The sequence below is a fragment of the Gorilla gorilla genome, chromosome 4 (assembly GCF_029281585.2).
Source record: "Gorilla gorilla gorilla isolate KB3781 chromosome 4, NHGRI_mGorGor1-v2.1_pri, whole genome shotgun sequence".
Lineage (NCBI taxonomy): Eukaryota > Metazoa > Chordata > Mammalia > Primates > Hominidae > Gorilla > Gorilla gorilla.
The window spans coordinates 120,069,409-120,087,141 of record NC_073228.2 but is presented as its reverse complement, the minus strand read 5'-3'; the positions used below and the strand labels follow the sequence as shown (position 1 = coordinate 120,087,141).

The 17,733-nt window shown below is 34.8% G+C and overlaps 2 protein-coding genes across 8 annotated transcripts in view; one reads left to right on the top strand and one right to left on the bottom strand.

The window, feature by feature from the left end:
• COMMD10 (COMM domain containing 10) overlaps positions 1-17,733 on the bottom strand; it is a 218,753-nt gene that overhangs the window by 64,298 nt on the left and 136,722 nt on the right. The window lies entirely within an intron of this gene.
• On the top strand, positions 8,259-14,109 carry LOC101153591 (non-histone chromosomal protein HMG-17-like). Its single transcript, XM_055389525.1, has 2 exons — positions 8,259-8,599; positions 14,034-14,109. Exons 1-2 carry the CDS (start codon positions 8,259-8,261, stop codon positions 14,107-14,109), a joined length of 417 nt encoding a protein of 138 aa, XP_055245500.1.

Sequence of the window (17,733 nt, the reverse complement as noted above, 5' to 3'; positions counted from 1 at the left end):
TATCTGCAGCAGTGAAAAATAGTGACTCTAAATGCACTACTAAATAGAGACACACATGTAATTAACAAAAACTGAGGAAAGTCCATCAGCTAAAATATAATTTGCTGTTCTCAAAAAAAAAAAAAAAAGGGAAGTACAAAGTGTAAACATGAACTTACCAATTTGGAAGAGTTGAGGTGTAAGTTAATGTCTAAAACATCATTTGAATTTCATTGAATGTTTAGAAGCCCTTGTTTTAAATGTACTATTTGAAATCAATAGGGATGAAGTAGTTTAACTTCTGATCATGCTGAAAAACTGACGTGGTCATACAAAACCCCAGAGACACCAATAATAAGATACTAGATTAAAGCAAACAAACTACTTGAAGATACTTCAGACTTTCAAATGCAGACATAAGGCTGAAGAGTTTTATTTTGAAAACTAGAAGGGGTAAGAATTGAGAGTTCATACTGGCTGCAGGGCACTGACCAAACTCCATAGCTACAGCTACAAAAAAGGAGAAGAAAAAAATGTCATTGCCCTGGCTAAAGATGCTAGAACTTGGAGTGGAGAGCTGGAAAAACAGCTGAAAATTTAAAGGAAAAATCTTAGCACCAAGCTAATCACAGAAGGCACGAGACTCAAATTCAGAGCACAAGCTACACAAATTCCTAGCTGACAACAAAATTTACACATGAGCAAGGGAGGCCTATGAAGCCTAGTGAAAAAGCAGGAAGAGAAAAAAAAAAACAAGATTTTAGAATCTGTGATTCTTTTATTAACTGAGAACATTCTTCAATCATTTACAGCTTGAGTGGTAGAAAGATGAATCTAGACAGGCTTGATGTGTCAGAGTATAGGGCCCAAAGCTGGCATAGCTACTGTCAATTAGGAGGAAATTCTGAGACACAAAGAAACAACAAAGAAGATGAGCATCTGCCAAAATCTTTGGGCTACCACATTGTGCATACACAAGGGGGACCTATAGGTGTTCAGGCTAACAAAGCAGCCGAGGAAAGGTGTAAGCTGAATACCTCACAGGAGACAGTTTGTGGTTTCAACCTAAGGAAGTTAATTGCCTACTAGAACAAAAAACCAAGGTCCTCGAAAGAATACGACAGAACCCAGAGTCATTTCACCATATGTCTCCCAATGTCTAGTTTTCAACCAGAAATTTCTACATATGAAAAAAAAAAAAAAATCCCCCAAAAAACAAACAGGAAAGTCTTCAGGAAATTACTTAAGAAAAAATACACTCAATACAAATCACTCTAACTGGGCTCAGACGTTGAATTTAGCAAGTAAAGTAATTCAAAAAAGCTATTATAAATATATTCAAAGAACTGAAGAAAAATATGCTATCAGTGAGTGAACACAGAATAAATCTCAAGAGAAAAATAGAAACAACAAAAAAAGAAAACTCTAGATCCAAAAAGTATAAGTGAAATAAAATATTCACCAAATGGTCACAGCAACAAATTGGAAATGGCAAAAGTATCAGTAAAACTGCATTATGGGTTAGGAGCCCCATAAACTAAAGATTAGCCTACAGATTGTTAAAGGATATTATATAAAATGTTAAAGTAACATTCTTATCCATCTTTTATTTAAATGTAAAAGAAAAGATTTAAACAATATTGTAATGTTTTATTCACTACAAGCCTAAATGTTATCACAGAACCATGAACTATCAAACACTCATCAGCATTTAAAGTCAAAATAAAATGTAATGCCAACAAAATTTAGTATTAATTCAATCAACAAATACTTCATCAACAATATCCCGGGTGATACAGTTTGAATGTTTTGTCCCTTCCAAACCTCATGTTGAAATAGGATGTCTAATGCTGGAGGTGGGCCTAGAGGGAGGTGTTTGGGGCTTGGGGGAAGATCCCTCATGAATGGCTTGGTGCTGTCCTCACAATAAATGAGTTCTCGCTCTGAGTTCATATGAGATCCGGTTGTTTAAAAGAGTGCAGCACCGCGGCCCCAGACCCTTGTTCCCTCTCACCATGTGATATGCCAACTCCCCTTTTGCCTTCCACCATGATTGTAAGCTTCCTGAGGCCTTACCAGAAGCAGATGAGAGCACTACACTTCCTGTACAGTCTGCAGAAACATGAGCCAAAATAAATATCATTCCTTTGTAAATTACCCAGTCTCAGATATTCCTTTATACCAACAAAAATGGATTAATATACTAGGCAATGGCTGGGAACTGTAGAGACAGTAAGTAAACACAGAGATGGCTCTTATCTACATAGAGTTTCCTAATTCTAGTGAACAAGAATAAATGAATTCCCAACTGAAGTCCTCATATAGACTAATGATTTATTTGAGTAGCAAGATTTATGAACTATTTCTCACTGAAAAGATACATTGGTTCAATTTTTTAAAAGGATTAACAGTTAAACTACCAACCCCAGAATCCTTAGAACCGGGATTAAGAAACAGAAAGATCACCTTTAAATGAACAGTCCAAGAGATGGAAGCGGAAAATGGAAGCCTTGTTCTTAAAAAACGTAAAAGAGACAAACAGTAAAACCATTTCCATGGTCATATAATGGTGCTCCAAATACATGCATTACTTTTTAAAAAATTTATAAAATGAATTCCGCACATGGAAACATAAAAATACTGTTAAGCAGTTCAGCAAAGAATACCAAATGGAATAACCTTCATTTTTTAGGCTATGTTGAGTGCCTTATTTTAATCAGATAATTTCAAGTGTTGCCTTTGAACCACTCCAGTCTGGCTTCACCTCTTCTCACTGCCTCCACTCCTACGATCATGAACTTCTTTCAGGGTGTCTTACAATACATTATAGTCGCTTCAGAGTTTTTGAACATACTATTCCTACATTCCAATAACATTCTCTCCAAACCCCTTCTGTCCCTCTCTGACTCAACCTTACGGTCTCATCTTATAGTCTGGCACAAATTTTTCCCGAGCTTCTCTGGATTAGGTTAAATCTCCCTGGACTATGTTCCAAAAGCACCATGAGCTTTTTGCTTTCTTAGAACTTCTAAAATTTCTAATTAGAAATTTAATGTTTCATTGACCAGGATGTTTGGAAATATATTCCCAGAGTCTGAGACAGTTTCTAGTACCTAATTTGGAGCTGAGTAAATATTTGTTAAATAAATATTAAAATAAAATATAGATAGCCATATCCTATTTTTTTTGTCCCACATATTACATTGTAATAAGAACTTTTTTTCTCTGGTGTATATATTTAACTTATCTTATACTTCTCAATACTAAATAAAAATCCTCTGACTTTTCTAAAGTAGTTCCTAGATTTGATTTCCTTACATTTTATCCTATCTCCTTTTTTTCAAAAAAAATCCAATATAGAAAATATCTGACTTCTGTTAAGACTAATATTTATAATTTATAGGTGACAGCAAAATATAGTGAAAAATAGCAACTTCAAAGAAATAAGAACATAGACAAGTAAAATTAAAATAACACAATCTATGACATATTTTATATACTCCAAGAGCAATCTGAAGATATCAACTAAAATAACCATAGTATTAAAAAGAGCGGCAGAGCGCAGTGGCTCACACTTGTAATCCCAGCACTTTGGAGGTGGAGGTGGGTGGATCACAAGGTCAGGTGTTCGAGACAAGCCTGATCAACATGATGAAACCCTGTCCCTACCAAAAATACAAAAAATTAGCCAGGCGTGGTGGCGTGTAACTGTAGTCCCAGCTACTTGGGAGACTGAGGCAGAAGAATCACTTAAACCTGGGAGGCAGGGGTTGCAGTGAGCCGAGATGGCACCACTGCATTCCAGCCTGGGCAACAGAGCAAGACTCCCTCTCAAAAAAATAATAAACAAATAAATAAATAGGCTAAATGTTGTTTTCTTTTGAATTCTAGCTCTTTTGTGAACAAAAGGCCAAAATGAAAAACTGAGATAATTTCTTGTAAGATTATCTTTCTGTCCAGCCTCATGTTCCTAAAAAGAACATTAAATTCCCTCATAAAACATTGTGTCAACTTTACAAATACAAGTAGACTTTATTCTACTTCTAAAATCATATTCCCATTGAACTAGATGAGTCAATGAGTCAATTTAATATAATTTGAATATAAGACTTTGATACCTTAATGGGTACAGAAACTATAATTGTTGACCAGAATAATTCTAATTCATATTAAAAAGATTCCATGTTTTTACCAAGAGATTTCAGGATGAGTAGATTTCCAAATTAAAATATTAAAATTTAATTCCAATAGTCAAAACTAAGTTTTGTTAAGGTCCATATAGACTGCCTTACTATTTATTTTCTTCAACTCTTGAGAATGTTTTCATGAGAATAGAGTAACAGCTTAAATTAGATTTGACTATCACTGAAGAGAGTAAGAAGTTACAATTTCATCTCAATTATGCCCTGTGTCCTTCCCTAACTTCTTAACATCCCAGATGGCATTAACATTCTTTTTCCTCCTATGACCACATCTCTATTTGGAACATATACACTTATCAGTATTATCTGTTGCACCAAGGCTTACCCACATCCACACCTGGTAACTAAAGAAGATGCGGACATTGACAGATTCAGTTCATCTTTTCACAACCTGCTAAAACAGGCTTTATTTTTTTCTGGTTGAACTGCCTGCCTATCTACCTCCCTCCCTTCCTATCTACCTATCTATGTTATGTGTTCTCTGGTAAGAAAATATGTGGGAAAATAAGCAAAGGACTCCAAAAATCCATATTTACTTTGCTCTTGACTTCCTACTCATTTAAATCAAGAATGGTGGCTAGAACAACTAAAGCATAATGTTGAAAAACAGAAGCTATCCTGCACCTTTCAAAACGTAATAATGCAACATTTCATCTGTGCATAGCCCACAGAGAGGAGATGCAGGTATCTACACTTTTCCGAAGTCAAACAAAATAATTATTACTAAGACCTAAACCTAAGACCTTTTCTTCACAGCATTTCTAAGAGATCTTGAAAACACAGGCTCTCACCAGGGTTCTGTAACTAACTAGCAATGCAACCATGAGTAACTACATAGCCAAGAGTATCCTCAGTAATAAGATTAAGGGACTGGTGTTTAGATTCAAGACCAACAAATCTGTACGCCTGATCTACAGTAACAGACCAATATACTGAGATAGCAGGGTTTGTAACACAGAAAGAATTTAATGACCACAGGGTGGCTGAGAAAGGAGACGGGAGAAGACCCTCAAATCCATCTCCCACAGTAGTTCTGAGCTGGGGATTTTAAGGGGATAGTAGAGGGCAACGGGCTGGAAATTTGGGGTCATTGATTGGTTGGAATAAGGGAGATGAAATCATGAAGATACCGAGTGCATTCTTTGCTGAGACAGCTCACCATCAGACCAGCTGGTGCCTGTAGTTTCACTGGTATGCAGGACCTGAAAGAGTATCTCAAAGGTGTCAATGTGCCTTTGGAACAGTTAAAAAAAAAAAAAGAGTATCTCAAAGGGAAAACTTAATGTTTCATGATGTTCAAGTTGTTTTCTATGGAGCAGTTAAGGAGAATTATAATCTAAGGTCTATGTGATTCTAGGACAATAGGCACCAAACAACTATGAACAAGCAGACCAGAGAGCAAGCCTGACCTAGTGATTAACGCTGAATGTGCTGCAAGCTTGGTTTTTGTTTCTCCCCATCCCTTCTTCCCTGATTAATTTTATAAGTTTATAGGGAGGGTTTCATTTAAAAGATGGTCCCTTTAAAATAATTTTTTAAACCCATTCTACAGATTCCCATAGGGTAACAGGTATAAGCTGTTATTATTTGTTGTTTGAAAGCATTAACTAAAGGTGCCACAAATTTAGAAACATAATTTTTCAGTTGACGATTTAGATTTACAAAGTAATTAAGTACATTTGAAAATGTGGAATAACAGACGTGTGAGTTATATTACTTTTCCAGTGTTTACACAATGCTTGGGTTGCATATGTATCCCTGGATCCTTATAACTCTACTCTTCTTTCTCTCACAAAAAGTCCAAGGCTACCAACCTCAGAAACTCTGACCTGTACAGACATGTTCCCTGCCATCCCCTAACATTCCCAAAGTTTATTATCTACGATGTTCACCTCTTCCAAAGAAAAAAAAAATGGAATAAAAGAATTACAGGGAAAAGATAAACATGATCACCTCTCAGTCATCTACTGTGACATTCTCTAGGGGCTTAGAATTCCTTTACTTCCTGATTAAATCCCCCAAAACTCAATTCATGTAGTCTTCACTCCTGAAGAACATGAATGAGAGAGAATGTGTTTGAGAAACTCAGTACCTAGATTGTTATCTGAGACTTTATGCCTGATTTTGCTCCCTAGGTACCTACAAACAATTTTTGGATGTACTGTTATATCTTATTATCTTAAAAACACACTTTAATATGGTTTCTTCTACTTAAGAACCAAAATTATCTCCCAATTGTCTATCATAGAAAGCTTCAGCTTTGATAACTGACTTTCAAGGTTAGAATAACCTGGGCTCCCACTATGTATCCAAAAGAATTTAACATTATAACCTTATGACCCAAACCTGACAAAGACAGTATAAAAAAGAAAAAGTAGAGACTATTTAATTCCTTAATAAAAAACTCTATCAAAATATTATCAAATCCATCAGTGTTTGAAAAAAATACCAGCAAGAGGTAGAGTTTACAAAAAAAAGCAAAGTAATCGATATGATTTTTTCACAAATTAGAAAGCAAACATCATATGATTCAAAACCATAAGATTACATCATTAGACACTGAAAAGTATTTGGTATTTTCAGCAGCTATTTGCATTAGTTACCTATGGCTGCTGAAAACAAATTACTACAAACTCAATAGCTTAAACAAAAAGAAATATATTCCCTCACAAAGTCCAAAATAGTTTCACTGGGCAGAAAACAAGGAGTCAGGAGGGCTGTATTCCCTCTTGGGAATATGCTTTTTGCCTCTTCCTCCTTCTAGCTGCCAGCATTTCTTGACTTGTGGCCATTATCCCAGTCTCTACCTTAGTGATCGTACCACCTTCTCTCTCTACCTTAGTGATCGTACCACCTTCTCTTATGTATGTCTGTGTCAAATCTCCCTCTGCCTGTCTCTTATAAGGACATTTATTATTGTGCTTATGGCCTACCTAGATAACCCGGGATAGTCTCCCAATCTTTTTTCCTTTTAAGGTAATGCTTACACAGTCCACAGAGTAGCAGCTTCTATCTGTGAGGAGCTGTTATTCTGCCTACTGCACTACTACTAAAATGGGAAGGGGAAGGGGAAGGGAAAGGGAGAAAACTGTATGTATTGGTTTGCTAGGGCTGCCATTAACGAAACGCCACAGACTGGGTGGCTTAAACAATAGCCACCAACAATAGCCTCCAGATTTTCAACAACAGCCTCCAGACTTTCAGTTCTGGAAGCTGAAAGTCCAAGATCAAGTTGTCCGCAGGGCTGGTTTCTCCTGTGGCTTCTCTCCTTGACTTTTAGATGGTCTTGTCTCATAGGTTTTCTCTATTAAAGCAGACACATGGTAGCTAGTCTTTTTCTTACAAAGACACCAGTCATGCTGGATTAACAGCCCTATCCTTATGATCTCATTTAACCTTAATTACCTCATTAAAGGCCCTATCTCCAAATACAGACACATTGGGAGTGACAGCTTCAACACACAAATTTTGAGGAAGCACAATTCAATCTATAACACGCTCTAAAAATATTAATATGGGGGTAGAGTCAACGCCCTATTCAAAGCTAACTGGGATTTTCCAGTGACAAAGGAAGGAATGTAAGTTCTTTTGGAGCCCTTACTACTTGACTACTATTCAGGACTGTCCCTAAAATGTTCTCATAGTATTTATTCTTTCTTCTATTCTGCCTCACCAAGAGAATGCTTCTTGGGAATATGGTTCTACTTTCCTTGCTTCCAAGAAAATTTGTGTCAAACAGGGATTAGGGAAGCTCTTACCGCTACCCCATATACCTGCCCTAAGTAAAGGACTCTTGGTTTTATCAAGTTGGATAAATTTCTTTAGAAAATTGCATTTTGCTGTCATTAGTTAGCATCCTTAGAAATTGTGTGAGGAAAAACTATTTTTAACAGTGAAAAGTAATAAACAACTTAAATGTACACAATAGTCAATATTTATAAAGAATTTACTATCAAGAGTGGTTGATTTGGAGCAGTGTGAACAAGAGGCAAGAATGACCCCTGGACCCACGAAAGCCCACATGCCACTGCATCCTACGCCCAGTGCCTATGTCCCACCACCATCGCTGCCACCACCATGCCCAAGAGAAAGGTTGAAGGGGATGCTAAAGGAGATAAAGCCAAGGTAAAGGACGAACCACAGAGAAGATCTGCAAGGTTGTCCGCTAAACCTGCTCCTCCAAAGCCAGAGCCCAGGCCTAAAAAGGCCCCTGCAAAGAAGGGAGAGAAGGTACCCAAAGGGAGAAAGGGAAAAGCTGATGCTGGCAAGGAGGGGAATAATCCTGCAGAAAATGGAGATGGCAAAACAGATCAGGCACAGAAAGCTGAAGGTGCTGGAGGTGCCAAGAGAAGTGTGTGCATTTTTGATAACTGTGTACTTCTGGTGACTGAACAGTTTGAAATACTATTTTTACCAAGTTTTATAAAAATGCAGAATTTTGTTTTACTTTTTTCTTTTGAGCTATGTTGTTAACACACAGAACACTTCATTGTTGTTTTGTGGGGAAGGGGCATATGTCACTAATAGGGTGTCTTCGAAGCTGGATTGATGTGGGGAAAACACTTTTCCCTTCTAGTTTTGAGAGACTTACTCTTGGCTCCCAGGAGGGATTCCTCGACTTTGACACACATGGCCACCTTGGCACAAAAGCCTTGTGGTATGGAAAAACAAAATCATTTTTATATCCTCTTCTCCCTTCCCATCTATCAGCATAGACTTAACTCCCTTAAGCCCAGACATCTGTTGGGACCTGACCTCCAATCATTGGTTACCAGTGTGTCAGGCAATCTGGACTTTTCCGTGATGCCACTGAGATGGCACCTGTCGAAAGAGCAGTGGTTCCATTTCTAGATTGTGGATCTTCAGATAAATTCTGCCGTTTTCATTTCACTTCATGATAGTCAGGGTCAGCTTGTGAAAAGTTGTTAAACAACATGCTAAATATGACATGTCAACCCTCACTCTAAACTTTGCCTGTTCAGAGCATCAGATGAAGACTTCATTGGGTTTTATAGTGGCTTTCTGATTTTCAGTAGTCCATTGAAGAAGGTAGTTAAGTTTGAAAGTTGTTGTATACTGTTAATGACTGTCTGCCCATGTTCTGCCTGAAATACCATGACTGTTTGTCGAACAGTGGGATTGGGGGGACTTTTTTTTTTCTTCTTCATACTTGTTTGTATTTTCCAAATCTTCCCTAAGGTCATTTATTACTTTTAGAATTTAAAAATTCTTTTATAAAAATATGTAAAGCTCTGGTTTTTTAATGACTATGTAATGACTATGTCTACTCAAAAGTATCTTCAAAATGACCTATTTAAAAATCTATCCCCTCAAAATATCCTGATAAATCCTTTCATCTTTTTTTGGACTAAAAATACAGTGTAATAACTGAAGAACAGGTTAAAAAATGTTAACTGTAATTTAGAATTGATATGATTAATTTATATCCACTTTAGAAATTTATATGCTAGGGCCCGGTGCAGTGGCTCATGCCTGTAATTCCAGCACTTTGGGAGCCTAAGGCAGGCAGATCATGAGGTCAAGAGATCGAGACCATCCTGGCCAACATGGTGAAATTCCCCATCTCTACTAAAAATGCAAAAATAAGCTGGGCGTGGTGGCACACACCTGTAGTCCCAGCTACTCGGGAGGCTGAGGCAGGGGTATCGCTTGAACCTCCAGGAGGCACAGGTTGCAGTGAGCCGAGATCGCACCACTGAACTCCAGCCTGGTGACAGAGCAAGACTCCGTCTCAAACAAACAACAAAAACAAAAAAAGAAATTTCTATGCTAGACATGTGTAACATCTGCTGATGACTGTAATGTTTGTAATAGTTCTAGTGAAAATATGGCACTTGTACAAAAACATAACCTATTATGAAACTATCTCTTTGACAACATCAGATTTGTTTTATGTTTCTACTGAAAGCACAAGAACAAACTTTCTAGTCCATATAAGTACTGTATACATGCTAAGTGTGATCAGTTTTTCTACCTTTTGTTAACATACATTTAAAAACTCAATCTTCCTCAATGAGAAATTTTCTGATTAATTTGCGTCTGTTCTTTTTCCAATAATAAAGATCTTGTGTAATGGTTAAAAATATAAATTTAAAAAAAGGATTTCCTTAATGTTAAAGATGTAGGCAAAAACATTGGATACTGGGGTTCTTTTAGGATTAAACCTCTAATCTGTCTAATTGGAGAAAATTATCAGTGTGGTAATGGTCTGGATTGTTTTACTTCAGAACAACTGTTCCCTGATATCAAATTCTATAAATGATAAGGCCTTTCCTTTCCCACGAATGGCAACTTTAGAAATAGCTTCCCTATTTTGACCTCTATATTAAGAAGGACAAAAAACATTATTTTCCTTCTAGGTATTCAGTATATTTTCCAATATTCATCTGCAAATTTTCTTGACAACAGCAATGTTATTTTTTTTTAAAAGAAGACTCCACATTGATTACAAGTAAACAGAACATATTAAAAGTATAAACAAATGAGAAGAGGAGAAAATGCTATTTATTTTTAAATAAAGTACTATATTTATATAAATTATATATACATATATATATATATATTTCTTTTTTTAGCTGGACTCCCACTCTGTCGCCCAGGCTGGAGTGCAGTGGCCCGATCTCGGCTCACTGCAACCTCCGCCTCCCGGGTTCAAGCGATTCTCCTGCCTCAGCCTCCTGAGTAGCTGGAACTACAGGCACACGCCACCACGCCTGGCTAATTTTTGTATTTTTAGTAGAGACAGGGTTTCACCATGTTGGCCTGGATGGTCTTGATCTCCTGACCTCATGATCCACCAGCCTTGGCCTCCCAAAGTGGTAAAATATTTAATATAACATTCATGAATTTTTCAAATTTTATAAAAGCTAGATGTAGCAGTAATGACTCCCTCACTAAATGAATTTGACCATACTGCATCAATACTAGCTATAATACTTAAAATATTTTGAAGTATTTTCTTTGATATAAACTTTATATACTTACATCTGTATAAAATGTTGACTATACAACTATTCATTTCTTTTTCTTATATTCCATAACACCCAAATTTGATACCCATTTGCAGATTCAAACACTATTTAAAAATGAGGCTAATACCTTAAAATGAGAGATACCAAAAGTATAATTATTATATATCAATAAAATATATTTACCCATATTTTCCAATATGGGTAAAAACTATATTAAGGATTACTTTTTAGGAAAAACACCACAAACTATTAAGAAAAAATGAAAATCCTCTATTTGCATAGAAGGCTGAGGAGAAAAGACCTCCAATATCTCAACTCATCTCCAGCCCCATAATTTGTGACTAATAAGTGGGAATGAAAGTATAGAAAATCTGCTTCACTTAGCTAACAGGATTATAAAAGAGATCATATTTCTCCAAAATATTATGATAAAAGCTTGCTACACACTGCTTTGATTATAAAAAGAAGAATCACTGCAGGAAACAATGTAGCAGACATTTAAATGGGTATATTTCCTATGTTAAGGTATACTGAGACCTGGAGTCCCAAAATTGAGGCCATAATTTAACTGCAGATAAATGAAAAAATGATAATACTAATGAAAAGATCAGAGTAAAAAGAGATTTCAATGCAATTCAATTTAACAAATATTAACCACCCATTAATTGCCTGGTTTTGAAGGTCACATAGAACACCTTGAAGAAACTTCTACATGTTTTAGTTTCCTCATCAAAATGGCAATACCATTTAATTCTTACAGTGGTTAAGATCCAGTAAGGTAATATGTAAAAGTGCCTGTGACAATTAAACATCCAATGAATGACTGTTTATTCTATTATTTTTATTAACATAACCAATGTGCTTCTTTCTTTGGTGACAGAATAAAAAAGTTTTGTTTTCAAAAATTTAATTTCCACATTAGCAAAACAGCTTCATATTTGCTCATTAATGTAGTTGGTAAATTTCATGAGAGTGGATACTGTAATTGTGAAATTACTCACTGTCTACTTTAGAAACATTAATGAAGACAATAATTATATTTTGTATTTCTTCCCTTGTTCATTTACAACTTTATGGTTCTACTTTCCAAGAAGTTTGCATCCCTTAGGCAATACAAAGGTCCAGAAAGCAACAGCTAAAGGTTTAAAGACAAAGTTTGCCTCTCAATTCCAGTTCAGAGAGAATGAAATATACACAAACACAATAATCAACCATTGTTTAGGCTACCCTACATAATGTACTACTATTGTCTGTAAGCCACAGAGTGAGGGTTCTGTATTTTCATAAAAGCAGGATTTCTAAATATGATAATTAAAAATTCAAGCCAAAGTTGTTTTAAAATATTCTATTCCATGAAAAGGACTGAATGTAAAACACAAAAAAATTCTATTTTGTCCCTTTTAACAACAAATTTGGGTATATAAGTAAAATTTCATAAATCATTCACATTTTATCAAGCACCTTAACATGGTATTTGTACTAAAATACGAATCACATAAAAAACAAATAACACTGTATTATGAAAAGGTCACAAATTTTCTGGAAAATTAAAATAAGACTAATAAAAAATATGGTATCTAAGTTTTTCCAGAAGTATATGCAATTAGTGAGGAAATGAGATGGCAAATGGTTACTCAATGTAAAAGACTTCTGAAGAGGTTATAAATCCGTTGGTCCTTAACCTTTCATGGGTTACAGACTTGAAAATACTCATATATCCTTCACAGAAAAAATGTGTATGCACGTATACACAAAATGTGGCAGACAATTTCATGAGTTTCACAGATCTTCTGAACACAGACCCTATAAAGGTTAAGAATCTTTACACAGATCCTTAATATTCAGTGATTATTTTTACCATGACCCAGAGGTCCAGGGTCTATGCTAATTTATCGTTTTGCTGAGACCCACATGTGACTCACACTAACAGAAAGCTGTAAGAATGATGTGAAGTAACAAGAACTCAACTAGCAAGGGAGCCTAGTATTCACATCTGTTTGAGTCTGGCATCTTTACAACTCATATTAGTGGAAAAATTATTAAGAATTGCTTTAGTAGTAATCAATATATTCAGAAGGTTTCTGAACTTCTCATAATTAAAAAGGGAAGATTGTTTTTTCATACCCTAGGGCTCCTTGGCAAGTTATATCATAATGGTATTCTAGCAGAAAGCAGGCCAATAAAATATGACAAACCAAACAAAAAATAAAGCATATTATCTTTATAGATAATCATTAACATACTTATTAAATCCCTAACATATTAACTTCCTATCATTGTGTAATTTACAGAGACAAAAGATACAGACCCAATCTTCTAAGAGCATTCACTGTTACACACCAGGCTTATACCTGAAAATACTGACCCAAAAAACCACATGACATAAATTTTATTATGGATACCCCAGAACAAGTAATTATAAGTGTCAGATATATACAGAATATTCTACAGTTTCTATAATCATTAAAATTCTAACATAGATTTTCTGATAGCCTTCGATGTTTGTACTAAGTTATACACCACTATTAAGTTGAAACAAACCATTAAAAATCCAGCTAGTTTTCTTAAAGTTGGTCTCATAAAATGTGATGAATTCATTATTTAATTTCAATAAAATGTCAATAGTAATTTCATTAAATAGTATACAGCTTACATGCTTATTTTAAAATCAGAAGTTCTATACATCTATCACCCTGGCCTATCTCTTCACTTTACACCCACATGAACCTATCCAACCCCCCTCACATTCTACACACACACACACACACACACACACACACACACACACACATACACACACACAGCATTTCAGTACCTTCTGTCACTGGAACCTCATTTCTGATATTCATTCCCCTTGCAGGCCTGCTCTGCAAAAAGCCCCAATCCTCTGCAAAAAGCCCCAATACAGAAGGACTACCACTGGCTTGGATATGTAGATATATTTACTTCTATTCTTCAAAAGATAAAAGGATGCCTGGAGAGAGGATTACTACTTCTACTTTTATAACTTCAGGAGGTAAAAATACAGTTCCTGGCTTATCAAATTGTAGCTGTGACTGTATTTTCCCATCAAACCACTGCTACAGATGGTTGTTTCTATGGTATTATTTATATTACGCTAAGTTACATTATGAATTAAATCAACTTTTGAAAGGTGGAACAGAAACCTAAAGGATATTTATCAAGTTGTGTTCAGGGGAAGGAATTAAGAATTAAAATACAGATGGTAATAGTTTACTGTATATGATGTGTACAGGGCACCATGGCAAGTAGTTTACATATATTCTCATTTAATCAATACAAAGAAACAGGTATTATCATTACTTGACACATAATAAAACCAAGGCTCAGAAAGTTAGAGCTTGAAGTCAAATGTCATTCTATCTGATCCAAGTCTGTGGTCTTAGCTATCACACTTCATTGTTTTGTATGTATGTTTCAAGTTTTAAATATCATTGTAAAATATAATCTTATTAATATTTCAGGAACAGTTGACTGCCTTTGTGAGAGAGTGTGCGTGTGCGTGTGTGTGTGTGTGAGTGTGTAATGTAGCTGCAAATAGACATTTATTAAACTTGTTTTGATCTTTGGAATCTACTTATTTAAAATACTCCATATATTTGAGAAGCAATTAAAAATGCATCCATGTATGTTATTTGAGCATTACTAGAAATTTAGTTATACAAATCCATATTAATGTGCTAATAAGTGACAAATATATATATAGTCATGCACTGAATAATGATGTTTTAGTCAATGATGAACTGCACATACAATGGTGGCCCCATAAGATTAAAATAGAACCAAAATTTCCTATGGCCTAGTGATGCTGTAGCCATCATAATGTGGTAGTGCAATCCATTACCTTTTCTATGTTTAAATATACAAATACTTACCACTGTTTTACAATTGCCTATAGTATTCAACACAGTAACATGCTGTATAGGTTTATAGTCTTAGAGTAACAGGCTATATGATATAGCACAGCTGTGTAGTAGGCTATACCATCTAGGTTTGTGTAAGTATACTCTATGATGTTTGCGCAGGGATCAGATTGCCTAACAACACATTTCTTAGAATGTATCCCTGTCATTAAGTGATGCATGACTGCATATACATACAAATATACATACATTTACATAAACACACACATAAACATAATTATATAGAGATATAACCATCCCTTATTGGTTCAATTTCTCTGAAGAACTCTAATATAATGATTCCATTGTAATTTTTTCCAAAATTTAGCAATATTTAAATTATTAACAAAATATACCAAGCATTAATAAAAACCTAAATAGTATTAAACATAATGATTTCAAATATTAAGTCACCTCCTTCAATTCTGTTCTTGTAACTATGTATTATTATTATCTTTTCTAGAAGAATAATAATAGGCAAAGCAAAAAATTTTTAAAGACAATTACTTGCTTGCTTCTATTTTTAATGTACCATGTGAGAGAAAAATAAGTTCTTTACCTATGATGAATGATTGTGAAAAGAAAAATCCTAACACTATAAACACTTGGACAAGATCGTATAATAAATAAGTAAAACCTGGTTTTGAAATAAGGTGGCAGTGATAAAGGTAGTAAGAAGTGGTTGCATTTAGCACATATTCTGAAAGTAGAAATGACAGGATTTGTTGATAGACTGTATGTGGAATATAAACACACAGATTACCACAGACTATTCATAAATGCTGACTAGATAAACAACGTCTAATAGTAAGTTTGTAATGTGATCTATTACTTGTCAACAAATACACCCTAATTTATTGAGCAGTTTTCAAAATACTGAACGTATTCTCTATAATATTACTTAGATTGTATTTCACAGCTTCCTCTGCTATCATCCCTACCATCAATGACTTTTAAAATATAATTATTCATCTTCCTAGGAAAAAGATCTATAAACACACATATAAACACATAAGTATGCCTGTATATGTGTGCTTGCGTGTATATATATGTATATATATATAAATACATACATAATTTAACAGAATAAAATGCTTAAGTTTAACAAAGTACGTAACTGCTATGGTTTGTCTCCTCAAAAACTCACGTTGAAATTTAATTGCCATTGCAAATGTATTGAGAGGTGGGACCTTTAGGAGGTGATGAGGTCATGTGGGTACCACCCTTGTGAATGGATTAAGATTGTTATTGCAGGAGTGAGTTAGTTATCAAGGAAGTAGGTAGTTATAAAAAGAATAAGTTTGGCCCCGATTTTTTCTCTGTCTTCTAAGCACAACTCCTCTTCATGTGATGCCTTCTGCCACATAATGATGCAGCAAGAAGGCCCTTACCAGATGCCAGCATCCTGCTCTCAGATTTCTCAGCCTTCAGAACCATGGGTCAAATAAATCTCTATTCTTTACAATTTACCCAGTGTGTAGTATTATTATTGCACCAGAATAAAGAGAGTAACTACATAAAATGTTTTTTAAAATTAAGATGTCACCATTCTTGTGAATAAGTAGCTGACAGTATCTTAAAGAAGACTGCCAAATAGATCTGTCCAAAAAAACTGTAAATATATACAAAAACATATATTTAAGAGACGCGTGGAGAAAGTCAATTGAAAATACTTTAACAAGCACGCTATGACTTCAGATAACACTCATTCCTTGCTACTAACTGCTATTGAATTTTATATGTTGGCTTTTTTTCTTAGTGTTTTAAGACCATTTAACTAGGAGGCAGAAGCATGGGTTCAGTTCAGTAGTATCACACATACTAGCCATATGAATAAACAAATACGTCCTTTTAACGCTCCTGGTCTATTATTTCTGCTACAAAATGAGATTAACAGTAATACTTGCAAGGTACTTTAGAACTAAAAATCATACAGAATATTCTAAGCTTTTGGTTGTGATTTGCCAAAAAACACTATTTCAAAATCAGTATTAACTACAGATTTTGTGCACCAAACTGGCAACTATGTTGTTAGTGGTCAGGTAAGATAAACTTTTCTGTTCTAAAACAATGAAACCATTAAGTGCCAAATTTACAAAGCCTGAAGCAGTAACTAGAAAATATTACACTTAATCTCGTTTTTATAAAGGTCAGGGGAAAACAAAATTAAAATTAAAATTTCCACATGGAATTATAAGAAAAAAATTATTAAATTAGTCAAAGTACAGCATATAATGTGCAAACTACAAACAAAAAGAAAAAAAAAGTTGATCTGAATGTATCGCTTTAAAAGGCTTTAGGGTAAGACTTGGAAAAAGTGCAATAGCCATGGAAGAGAAATCAGATTAGTACACCAAGAACAAAGAAAAGAGAGACAGAATCTGGCAAATAAAAAACAAAAGTAAAAATTTAGAAAATCACCATTCACAACAAAAGATTTTCCCAATGTTTGATCTAACAAACGAACTATAATTACAATGGATAAACAGTACCTGCATCCCATAAATACACAGCAGTAACTGTGTAAAAGTTTAAGAATAAAAGAGGTAACCCTTACAAAGCATTCAACAGAAATTTGTATGTATGCCCCTACATCCAAAAGATAAAATAACAGGAAACCGTTCAGACTTCCCTGTT